Source organism: Vanessa tameamea, chromosome 24 (assembly GCF_037043105.1).
Source record: "Vanessa tameamea isolate UH-Manoa-2023 chromosome 24, ilVanTame1 primary haplotype, whole genome shotgun sequence".
NCBI lineage: Eukaryota > Metazoa > Arthropoda > Insecta > Lepidoptera > Nymphalidae > Vanessa > Vanessa tameamea.
In genome coordinates this window covers 3,753,478-3,767,374 of record NC_087332.1, presented here as the reverse complement: position 1 = coordinate 3,767,374, position 13,897 = coordinate 3,753,478, and the positions used below count along the sequence as shown (strand labels likewise).

At 32.5% G+C, this 13,897-nt stretch overlaps 1 protein-coding gene across 1 annotated transcript in view; it reads right to left on the bottom strand.

Moving 5' to 3' along the window:
• Positions 1–13,897, bottom strand: part of LOC113398115 (cGMP-specific 3',5'-cyclic phosphodiesterase-like) — a 122,868-nt gene that overhangs the window by 19,774 nt on the left and 89,197 nt on the right. Inside the window, exon 4 of the mRNA XM_026636704.2 lies at positions 4,205–4,318. Within this exon, the coding sequence (XP_026492489.2) occupies positions 4,205–4,318 (114 nt within the window). The remainder of the gene's footprint in view (positions 1–4,204; positions 4,319–13,897) is intronic.

Genomic DNA, 13,897 nt, shown 5'->3' with positions numbered 1-13,897 from the left:
GTATATTGCATTTAATATTATAACGGATACATTTCTTGGACAACTATTCATTCGATTCGACTCAAAGAAAACAAATCGCCCTTCCGTTTTTCCTTCGTCAATCTTCGGTCACGTAGGGTATATCAAATACTTAAGACATTTCTATACATTTTGATGTGAAAAAGATTTCGTCCATCGATTTGGAGTTTGTCCACGCTCCTGGCGTTTTAATAAAATTATTCAGATACTATAAGACTTTACTTCAGGTAAGAATACTCAGATTTTGTATTATTTTAATCTTATTCTAAAGCTACCAAGTTTTATATTTATGACTTTAAGGTGTTTGTTAAAACAGACTCTAATGGTATACTTTATTCTAGATTTCATCTTTTCTATTAAATGACAATATTGTGAAGGCACCTTCAATTATGTTATATGGTTTGAATGGACTACTATTTTTATTACTAGGATTATATATTTTGTCACCAAGAACCATTCGAGAAAATAATCTTAACCAATATGAACACAACTTAATATATAAATCAAATACTTATCGAAACATTTAAGTATTGTATTCATTTGGAAAATGGATCACAATACAAGATTAGCTTTACTCTCGCATTCGAATAAAACAATTTCATTTGTAAGAGTGCTAACACACAATACTGTCGTAATTTAGTAATATGATATAACGAACGGTTTTTGATGCGAAAACATCTAATGGAACGCCTTGGGGTAAGACCCATTTATATGGTGTGACGACAAAACGCTGACGTCATAAATATATTATTAATTATACTAATTCGTATGTGAGATTCAAATATTTCATCTGAGACAAAATTAAATCTATACCACTCCAGCTGATACTATTACTTTGCAAATGAGATTATTTTTTAAAAAGTTCGAACTTTAATCTAGTTTGTATTGTCATCACCAAAATGCACCAAGATTTATTTTATTTAAAGAAACAGAAGTATATACTATGTATAATACGACAAGATTGATAAAAGAAACTTGATTTTAAATTGATTATAGTTTGATTATATATTATAGTGGAGTTTTGTACTTCGGTACCTCCCATTGGTAATTTATTCTACTGTTAAACAGCATTACTTAGTATTCTTTTGTTCCCATTTAAGGGCTAGTGAGCCGGTGTTATTACAGGCAGAAGGGACATAACTTCTTAGTTCTCAAGGTCAGTAGCGTATGGATGATGGTTTAATGGATTGGCAATATTTTTACAGTGTTAATGTTTATAGACGTTTGCGATTCACTATCAAGTGACCCATTTGCCAGTTCCACCTATCATAGACTATCACGTTTATTTAAAATGATAGAAAAATAACGACTCAAAAATAGTATAGTGTACTTGAATAAAAATTTTAATACCTAAAGTTGATATTCTCGTTATAAAATATAAATTCTCGTCGGAATAAAATTGTATTAATAAAAGTCCTTCGACCTCCTTGAAATTAAATTCTGTTGCTGCGCGTCACAATATTCTTAATTTACATAATAGCGGTATTGATTAAATCACATTTAGGACGGTCAAATGCGCAATTGGTAAATTATGCGGGTACATCATAATATTTAGTACTTGGATAGCAAAATAGCAGTTTGTAGATGTGCGGTTTCCACAACTGCGGGTTAGTGGATACACAGTAGTAGTATTTCATGCTATACATGTTACGCAGCGTTGGCAAGCCCAAGTGGGAGATGGACTGACGATGTTGTGAGATTCGAGGGAAGTCGCTGGACGAAGAGCGCAAGAGCGACCGTTTTGGAGATCCACGAGAGAGGCCTTTATCCAGCAATGGACGGCTTCCGGCTGAGATGATAACGTACAGTTTTATTTTTTTTTCTGTTTTATTTTGTTAATTAGATTAGTTCTGGTTAATTGTCTAAATTATTTTGAAATATTCTGATTCCTAATTGTATAATATATTAAAGGCGCTGATGTCACAGAACCGTCAACCGTTGGAGTAGACGTGTTCTGAAATAGATACCACGCATTGGCAAGCGTAGCGCAGCACATGTTCAAGCTAGGTGGAGTGACAGTGGTTAGAAATTAAGAGCTCAAGATCGAGTTCAGTGACATGAGGTTGGAGATGTTCATCAGTGTACGAGAACAGGATGATAATTATATTAAAGTACTACTATTTAAGCATAGATAGCGCAATGGTTTACGGGCCGCCTAAACCACGCCATGCAAAAAGGCGCATGATCGATCCTGACCCCTTGGAATGTTGTCATTCCCACTCCTAACATAAGTGGTAAGTTTAAAAGGAGGGATAAATTAATTTGTGGTAATTCTATTATTCTTTTGAAAAAATAATACTAGCAACCCACCCCGACTTTAGCCAATGTTTATATCACCAATCGTTTTATTCACCCATACCGTTCTAAAACATCGTACAATACGTACAAGTCGACATACCTTTTTATATTATAAATATGATTTTTGCTAAAGTAATTCCGAGTGAAATCATGCGTTGAGATCACAAGTTCATAATATCAAGTAGAATTAACCATCAATTAGGGAGTGGCGGGTCGTTAATCATGAGGTTGTAATTAATTGGCTTATTAAAGGACAGATTTATGACTGCTACGTACTATTTAAGTTCAGGGAACGTAGTAATACGTATAGTCACATAAGCTGTTTGCTTGTTTGTGTTTATAAACACAGATAATAAATATACATTGCAGTGTTATGAGACCGTAAATGATCCATGAAAAGAATCCTCCTCTCACCCTTTTGGAAAGGCTTGGAACTTATTCCACATTTGATAGATTTCTGACACATGCCGATTTTCTCTCGATGTGTTTATTCGCCTCCAAACAAGAGATGAATAATAAACACAGATTAAGTGCGTTGCAATTCAGCGGTACTTGGGGTTGAGCCTGCAATTCTTTTGGTTTCAGCCACCGAGCTTAAGAGCAGTGGTTTAGAAACGTGTCCAATCCATCATATCTTAGTTCTTGATAAAAAAATATATGAATATATTTTTTTTGTATAAAGTAAAATCTTTATTCTTAAGTGACTAAATTTGTCTGTTCTTGCTTTTCTCGTTAATGAGTATTCGAACCTAAATCCTCCTCGCTACGGCGAATTCTCAGATTTACATGTTTTTGAATTTCTTTCGAAACTTCCAGTTTTTCTCGCAAATTTGAAACCACGACAAAACGAAAACTTGCTTGGCTGTTGTTTTTGTTAACACTGATCGTTGTTTGTTTTTTGTAAAAACTGAAGTGAATTTTTTTAATTTAATTTCAAAAATCACATATTGTAAATTATTAGTAAGTAACACCCTGTCAACTTTCTCTGTTACGCTGAGATCACTTTTTTTGAGGTTGGAAGGTTACTCTAACATGCTGCTCCAATACGGATTAGTAGACATGTAGAAGAATTTTCAAATACACACGCAGGACCATGAATTAAAAACACGCACGAGAAAATTCAGTGGTGCATGCCCGCGTTGGAACCTGAAATATTCGGTTTAGATTCACGTATTCATCTCGGTTGTAGGCATATCAGTATCTCTCTCCGTCCCAAAATCTAATTACAGTTTCACAGTAAATTTTCAATTTAAATACATAAATCTTTATAACAATAACATTATCTCAATTTAAATTTTCAAGATTCGTTCCGTTTATTACCTTTAATTTAATTGGTTTAGGTTTGTTTATATTTTATAAAATAAATTACAATATTTTAGTTGTCTTTTTTGTTCGAATTACTCGGAGGAATTTATTTTAACATCAAAGTAAATATGTAAATATTTGTATTTACAGTGAAAACACGTATGTAAAAACATCTCAGATTCAGGTATATCTTTGCCGTACCTATAATCAGCGAAAATAAACTGAGAGAATAATGAAAGGTAATTTGAAACACAGTGCGCTAGATTCAAAACAGACCCACGCGCAAACTTTCGTACACGTCGTATATGCAGCCGTAAAAAGCATATGCCTACGCAAACTCGAGTTTTAAGTGAGATTTTCTTCAGTTTTACTAACCAAAGATCTACATATATTTTATTCCTTGAATTTATTTTATACAAGTAAAAGTAAAGCTATTGATGGTTTGGAATGTTGATTCTACCTAAAGACCATTAACCAACTCAGTAGTTCTTTCTAACATTTAAAATAATTTAGCTATTTTTATTCTATTGTCAAAAAAAAAAAAAAGATTTAATCATTAAACGAGTACAGATTTTAAACTCACCTTATGGCACAGAACGTCGATATCCAATTCATTGGCGACATCCTTTATAAGATCCATAAAGAGATCCGCTTCATCTAGCTGCCTTTGCGCGGAGCTACTCGGCGATCGTGATCTCTGGAAAGAATAAAGTTTAACCTTAGTAATATCCATATTGTAAGTATACTTATAGACTTTGCGTTTATATGGGCATGTAAGCTATATTATTATTGTCCTCTGAGAACTCACTCTTTGTTTCGAGATTTTTCATAATCCTTGAATAATATACCTGAGCATGCAATATCTTTAGTGCAAATTGACGCGTTTTATTGCGCGAAAAACCTTGTAACCTCTTATTAGTCCGACTTAGTAATTGAACCCTTAACCTGTAGCCATATCAGCTAGTCACTAGATCGACGAGGCAGCCAGAAACAGGAACAATTGAAATATGAACCACGCGTTGTTTGCGGAAAAAATTTAGCAACGGTATATCTGGGTATTGGTAGAGTAATCGCATGGGACTATATTGGTTGTTCAATAAAAACCTACACTAAAAAAGGTAAAAGCACTACTGGCTAACAAACTAAAAGTACTATAGTGACTACTTATATATAGATCTTTAGGACAGTCGATACTCGATTATGTAATCATTTATTGTATGCTATGTCCGGTGGTTTCGATTGCATGTGTATACGTATGTAGTTCCTAAAATTCGTTCCTTTTCGTTCCTTGATGGGACCGTCTGGGTAGATATCACCCACTCATCAGATATTCTATCACGTCGATATCAAATATATCATATTCAAAATGAGATTTATAATTAAATACTTTGTATTACCATAATGTATAGTTAATTTTCTAAACATTATTCAATGTAGACTCGCTCAGTTTAATATATGTATGGATTTCTGTCAAGGTTGTACACGCATCACTTACGCGTGACTGGCTCTACGCGAACTTGATATTCGATACTTATATCATTCGATATTATATCGAACTATCAGCGCCTCTATTCAAAGGAGAATACATTTTACGTAGGTTGATCAGAAGCTTGGTATCGATTAAAATAAAAAAAATAATAACAGTACAGACGATCGGGTTTCGGATTTCAGTTACCGATAGTATATAATTTTTTAAAAAACATTAACATTTGTAAAGTAAAAATAAAACACGTATCAGTATACTGTCTAACTCGTGTTAAACTTATCATTTGTGTTGAACATTAACAAAGTGTAAAATGAAGTCGCTTCCCGCCGTCTGTACGCTTAGATCTTTAAACTATGCAACGGATTTTAACGCGGTTTCGATCAGTAAACAGTGGTTGGAGAGAACGGGTTTTATATGTACAATAAATACATATAATAAATAAAAGCCGAGAATTAGAGAGAAGAAGAAGAAATTTAATTTTAACTTTCCTAGCCGGAAAATTCTATCAATCTAAAAGATGAGTAGGTATACCCTAATTCTGCTCATATGAAACCCAGGTAGCCAGTTTAGTATAAATGTCACTGAAATATTGATATACAAATACTAAAACGAAGCTGTTAGTAAATAGTGGAAAGTGTAACTGTTAAGTTTTTTGCTCATTCTTCTCGATAGAATTTACATTCCAGACCCGTGGTAATTTTACATGTAATACAATTCTGTAAAATGACGATTCAAAAGTACTTATAAAAGCCTACTTGAATAAATTTTATTTAAAAAAAAAAAACTACAACTCCCAGCGGAGGCTCAATAGTGAGATTTAACATATATATGAGACATTTTTATTCAATAATTGGACATACAACATATCAAATACCAAATTTTCTTATAATTTGGTATTTGGTGAATGGTATTTTCTATAATCGAATTCGAAATATTTGTATGTATCTTTCCACATGCCCGCAATAAGCTTCCAAACTTGATATCAAACTAAAAAGAGGTTTTATAGGCGCCCGGAATTCTACGAAATTGTTTGAAGTTTTGAGACAGAATTCTTCAGGAAACAAAGTTCGAGAACAAAGCCTTTTCAAATTAGTTTTTCTGTGATAAAGTATTTGCAGGATACAATGTCAGAGAAAGATAAAATACAGCTGCTTAATGGCAAAACCGATTAAAATCCAACATTTTAAAAACGATTAAAAAAACGCATTAGAAGATATTCTATAAATTATAGATTCATAATATTTTCATACATGAAAAATAATTCAAAACTAATAGCTTGTAAATATGACACATCTGGGTTATCGTTACGTCTGGCTTGGAGCTTATTCCGCGCTGCTTTAATGCGGTTTGGTGGATACACATGAGTAAAATATTCATCAGATACAGGAATATTTTTTCTTCACTGCGGAGCACGAGATTAATTTAAAACACAAACTAAGCATTTTCAAGCTTTAGTGATGTTTGCCGGATTCATCACGCATTTATCGGTTAAATACGTCTACTAACTAGTGGGCTGAATTAATGTCAGTAGATCTGATCAACCGCTCCGAATCGAAAATAGATTTTGAATTATGACCATTAAATATCCATTATATAGACTAATCTATACAAATCTGTATCTAATAATCTCCTCCTGCTGCTCTTTCACGGCCAAAACACTGAACCGAATTTGATGAAATTTGAAAGGCATATGTATAATTTTTATGTCTATCACATGACGACGAAGTCGCGAATATATAAAGTAATAATTACTTTATATATTTGCACCGACAAGCAAAGTAACAATTCTAAAACAATGTCGATCATTCATTATGACGCGCTTCGGACCAGATCACATACCTCAACACACAACGCGAAATCACAAAACGAAAATAAATCCTTTGAGCAAATATTTTCGCGCGAAACAACGTGACCTCATAAACGAGCCTATACCAAACATAATTCAACCGTGTTAATTCACTAGAAAAGCCAAAAAGGCTGAACTTGCCCTAAAACTGTTTCGCACAGACGAAGTTGTTACAGACTGAGATGAATGTTGTTATATATACATAATATTCTTACATCAGTAATTACCACCGACATTAGAAACTAAGATGTTATGTTCCTTGTGTCTGTAGGTACTGGCCGACTCTCCCTTCCTTTTGAAACACAACAATGCTAAGTATTGCTGTTTGAAAGTAGAATATATGGTACGAATATGTGGTACGCGAGTACCGCCACCAAATAAGATCTGTCAATATTTTATTTGCCTTGAATGAAGTCGCTAAAATAAAGTACAAAAGGGGCATTAAGGGTCCCCTTAACAAAATTGTCGCCATTCCTAGAACATTTTTTTATTGTATATACTAAGTACTCATTTATCTATGTGTACTATATTAGTGCTTTTTTTAACAGCTTTTGATAAACTACGCAACGATTCTCGTTCATTCTAGAAACAACTCGTAATATAGAATATACCAATTGCTAACCACTTATTTCAAATTGATAAATATGTACTGTCTTGGAGTATTAAAGTTTTTGCTCCAGATGTTATCCAAAGTACAAGAATATATGCAATCCCAGAAAATCCCAAGGGTTTTTTTACATTAATTTAGTAGTAGTAACTTTTTGTATTTACAATAAATTATCTTACAATGATTTTAAAGCGATTTAAATATTTTCTGTGGTCACATCATGCGAAATATAAAATGAAATTACATATGAAACGTTTACTGCCGAAAATATTTTAAGTTTCTTTTAGTAGACTGTGAACATTAATTTCGTTTCGGAACAAAGGTTTAAAAATATCAATAATTTCATACAATCGCATTTATTCTCGTCACGTATACGACGCAATTGCAGGACAAAGGAAACTCAATATCCCAGACTGATTCAACCAGTGTGGTTGTGTGTTATACATACGTTTATTATTTAATACAATTACATTTTCGTTTTCATTTATATATATTGCTGGAATTTTTATGGCATTTATATTATTTTAAATGTTTAGTTTTTAGATTAATATTTTAAAATTTCTAGGCATAATATGTTCTCACAATACTAATATATCTGTTTAATTTTGTCTATTGTTCACGCCGGTTCTTCACGGTAGAATCTACTTTCCGAACCGGTGGTACGTTTACATTTAATTTTCTTTTTGTGTCTGCTCGAATGAAGAATATTTTGATTTTGATTTAATAATAATACCTACGCAAGAAAATTAACTGCAAATATTTATCTATATTATATAACGTTATGTTATATTAATTAACATATGATTACAATAACTAATGCATATATATAAATATAGAGAGAAATATAAACTAGAACGTGGTTGAACAATCACGCGTTAACCGCTCGAACAATTTTTACAAAGAGCAGTCGCCCTTTGACCTACACGTTCCATAGTCCAGTCAAGTGCGAAGCGCCAATATGTCATGTTCGATCGCTAATCCTAAACTAATATTTGTAACAAGCTGTGTTTCACTTGGTAAAGTCACTTAATCTTATGTCAATGTTACACAACATTGCATGTACGGATCATTTTACGTAAAACTATAATTTGTATACATTGTGAATGCGAATAATTCAATTTATTTTGTTAAAAAAACCGTAGTGTTTTGCCGGTATTTTATGTTCTTAAACATGTCTGAAGCGATTGTAAATTTTTAACAGTCAATGTATAACGCAATATTGAATGACTATTTTCATTTTTAATTCAATTGCAATTCATGTACGGCAGTACTAATAATAATCGGGCTTACAGCTTCGTTTAAACTATGAACTTGTAATACAGACTCAGCAACTTTAATGTATGCCTTAAGTCGAAGATCATTGAAATGGAATTTACGGATTAATTATTATTAGTTATTGCTTAATTTTAACCGGTACGGGATTCCACACAAAGGTTGCAAAGGTCAGGTGACAAACTATTTGGGATAAGCTACGTAGTAACTTGTCAATTAATGTTTTACGGGTTAATTGGATATCGTTATTAATTTTCTAGCTATTAATGATTTGTATTTATGAAACGGCAAAGTTAAAAATGTCTGCGGAATTCTATTATAGGAATGAATAACTTGCCCCAGGAATGATTTATTGATTTTGATGATATACATTCGAGCGAACATTTTCTAGTTATTCCGGTGCTGAAATTGTATTTGAAATGATTCTTGTACATTAAGAAATTTTTAAGTAATTTTGACGCACGAAATACCGTAACCGTCTTTGGAGGAACGTGGATGTTTCTTAACCATTATAACAACCGACATACCGCAATGGTTGTCGTCGACATGAAGAAACTATCGGAACATTTCTAAATATTAATCCGCTGAGTAAGTATAGCATAGAAGTTGGTGTGTTGGACCAACATTATCCAACTACGTATATTTTAGAAGTAGAATTTAGAAATGTGAATTATTATAAATCTTTTTCCCAAGTATTTCATACATAAAACACGTATCAGCTGTAAAACCTATTACAGCTGATACGGGATACCTATTATCGAAGAAAGGAAAATATTTCAATGACACGAATAACTATTACACCTTTTCCAACAAATCCTGAAATGTCAATGCTGAGTTTTGAGATTCATTGCTACCTAAAATACACACGGAATATTCTTTAAGGATTTTATTTTTTCAATTTTCTTGCAAGTATATTTCTTCGAACTTGGCACAAAAGGTTTCACTACTACATACCATGCGGTTATTTATTATTTTTAAGGCACACTACAATAATATCTATTTGTGGTAGTGAACACGACCCACGATCAGATTCGTTCACTAAGATTTAAACATTTTTTTTTTATTTAACATGCGAAGATTATAAGTCTAGGAAATATTGTGAGCATGTGTGCGCACCAGTTTTCTATTATAATTCCGAGCTACAGAAAATCCAACGTATAATTCGCTCGACTCGGGATTTGAAACCAGGACTGGGGTAGTCTTATAAGTCTTCTAAACCAGCGAAGTAGTTCAATATCATGTAACATAAAACTAATACAATAAATACGCAAATGAGTTTGTTTGTTAGTTACCCTTTACCGTCTTAACTTCTCAATCGATCAACATGAAATGTTGCAGTCACGTCTTCAGGTTTACAAAATAGGACACGGGACACTTAACCGCCCCCCCCCCAAGCAGAAGAGCCAAAGGTCAAACAAAGTAGTAAACAAAAAATTGCATAGTACACAAACCATTTCATTGCATAATACAGTGCTTTTAAATTTTTCTACTTTGCACATTTTAATTTAAAGATAAAAATAACCGTAAACGAGCAAATAAAAGAAATTAATATTAATATAAAAGCGAATTGAAATTGAATTCCAGTTGCATATTTAAAACGTGAGCCGTAATTAATGGAGCAAAAGAACTGTGCAAAATGTTACTTGCAGATTATAGTTCTGAAATGAGAATTTAATGTTTTTTTTTGCTTGACGGTCGTATTTATTTTATCGATTTAATTGGCTGTTGAAAATAGAACTGGCACGTTGAAAATGAAAGAAAAAAAAAATAACATAAAGTTTGAAAGTAAAATGAAAACGAACAGTAAACGTAAAAACTTGGATGAAGTTTTTAGAATTAACTTTTTCTTTTATTTTACAAGCTGACTGACAAATGGGCCATTTGATGATAATTCACCACTTCCCATGGACACTGGGAGAAATACTAATCAGGTATGGTAGATAACATTTACAATGTAAGGTTTTACATTGAAAATGGTATCACCAACGTTGGGACCTAAAATGTCACACTGCCTCGCTCCTCATTTAAGCCGAACCACGATTTTGCGATAGAATGAAATTTTAAGTTGGCGATAACTACTCAGATGGACTGGCACAAATAATTCATTACTACAAAGCAAATTCATTTATTAAAATAAAACGTAACAATGATTCATGATTATTAAGGATTATCGAATGGCTGAAATGTAGTAAGTTAAATAATATTATGTACTTATATTGGAGATATAAATGTTACTACGTCATTTATCACTGTCAGAACTGTTTCCAGCCAAATAATCCACCGTTCATAGAGAATATTAATTACATTGAAAATGACTAAAGGTTAATAGCCCTGTTAGATACTAATACGGTATAAATTAATGGCCAAAAATCATTGTTAGAAACAGCTTTTATATAGAAAATTATTTGTCTACGATGTGGACCGTTCTGGAGTTCTGAAGTGAGACTGCTAGGCTAGGGTGTCCTTTTTGAGGAGCCTTTTCCTTGGATCCTACCACGCTGCTTAATTGCGGGTTCGTGGATACGACACATGAAGGTTTTCACACGATGTTTTCCTTCACCGCTGAGCACAAGATGGATTATAAACCTAAATTAAGCACATGAAAATTCATGGGTGCTTGCCTGGGTTTGAACCCGCAATCATCGGTTAAAATACACGCGTTCTACCCACTGGCGGCTGTCTCATCGGAATTGAACCAACATGTAAAATTTCAACTCCGTAAGATAAGAAGAAATGCTCAATAAAAACATAAATAAAAGCAGTAACAAAGATTAAAAAAAAACACATTTTGTGTATTAGAATATGACAAGTAACGTATTACTAAAAAGGTTTAAAAATTGTATTTTTTTTTAAACCTTATTGATTGTAATATGTCTATGAAACATTGTTTAACTGCAATTGTGCCACACAATTCATCCCCGATAGTTTATCAGTTTAAGTTCCAAATAAAAATTTCTAGACGACAACTCGCAAGTACTACTAAACCCTTAAGCTATTGACAAACATCCTAGAACAAGTTGAATGAGGAATATTAGTAATATTGAAAGTAGCATACGTATTTTAATGCTATTATTAATTTTTCTCAGTAAAATCTACACTTGAAAATAGTGGTAACTTTAAATTAAAATTAATCCTGTAAAACGATGAATGAAAAGTGCGTTTTGATTTTATATTTATTTTTGTTTGTTGACGTTACATTTCAAGGTTAAAAATATAGGATGTTATTCAAAGGGTTTATTCGGTAATCTATTGGACACCAGCAGAATTATTGATAGTTAATATATGAGATAGCCTTAACGTTAAGATTTTCACATGCTCCTTAAAAACCTCACAATAAATCTCTAATAGTCAATCGTAGATTTCAGACGTAAAAAATATACTTATATCTCTCGTAAGACGACTGTTCCAAGGTAGGTACTTGTAAGAGCTTACTTGAATAAAGTATATTTTGACGAAGACTTTAAATATTTTGGAAGTTATAAAGTAAAGATTATGAGAAAGTCTGTGAATAAAACCCAACATGTGGTTCCCTATTTGCGCAGCTGAAAAAGGCAAAGATCGGTCCAAATATTTGCGAAATGAAATCGGCTAAAACCGTTTCAATCTGCGGCGTGTGATAGGGTTACCATGATTTCCGAGTTGGAATTAATCCAACGAATATATGTGAAAAATTTATTATATGATGATTATATTTGACAATGCAATAGTTGATGGTCTAGGTTTTAGAACATATGAATCATAACTAAAAATTATAAAAACAAATGAATAAGAAGAGCTCCACCGAATTTTTGATTTCCATAATTTGTGCTTATAATTGATCTCGTGCTCAGAGGAAACTTTCTTTTATTATTCCTTATTCTATTGCTATTAAATCATAGAATATTTCATTCAAAATATTGGTATGAATAAAATAGATTATTTTAATTTTTTTTTTTTTTTATTTCTTTTTTTATGTTTAAAGGTCTACAAAACAAAATGACAATCACAAAAATACACATGATTACATTTTTCATGATGTAGACACGGCATGCGTTTAATATTAAGTACCAATTAGCGTCTAGTCCATGAGAGCAGCAGATATCAATCTAACATTTTTTTTTTTTAAGTTATATGTATATCTCGAATATTCCAGAGCATTTATAAAAAGAATAAGTTTTTAAACAAATTCAATACTTTAATTAAATATAAAAATTAAACATGTGTAATAGGATTCCTTTATATGGTACCACCGATACTGAGGATTGAGCGAGATCGTACTTTGAATACATAAGAATATTACGTTTTGATTTCTTATTTCCTTTAACAAACAGTTTTGCGTTTCGTTTTATACAAATGGTTATAAGTTTGTACTTAGACGCTATTTTGGTCCTTAAATCTTCAAACATACGGATTAATTCTCCTTGTTGCGATTTCTTTAGTTAAAACATCTATTATGCAACATTTTTGTTCTTCGTCTGCGGTTCTATTTTAATATATTTTTGATTGAAATAAAATGCATGGTATTTTTCATATTTAATCTTAGCATTTAGAAATTTTCATTTTCTATATGATTCGCTAAGCTATTATAAATTACATAAGTGTTTTGTGTATAAATTACATCGTCAGTCATTAGACATTTATATTAAGACCAGCTGCTTCGCGCGATTTAAGCCGAGTTAAGCGTCACTGGCACCCTCGTCGTCGTCGGGTCGTAGCGTAATTCTGTACATTCTATAACCCTTAATAATTCTCAATTAATAGGTTACTTAACGCAAAAATACTTATTGAAATCGGACTCTTAGCTCTTGAGATTACTCATCATCATTATCATCAGCCCGTGTCAATCGACTGCTGGACATAAGCCTCTCGCATTGCACGCTACTGAGCTCAATTCAGTTATCTTCCTTCAATTCCTGCCACTGTTACAATCGCCCCACCTACTTGCTGACATGCGGTTTCCACTGAATAACCAGCCTGCTCAAACTGCCATACATATAATACATTTCTAAATTATTCTTGGCTATTTGCCGTCCACGAACCCGCGTGTGAAGATGGTAGATTAGGTAGCCTATGTTTTTTCTATACT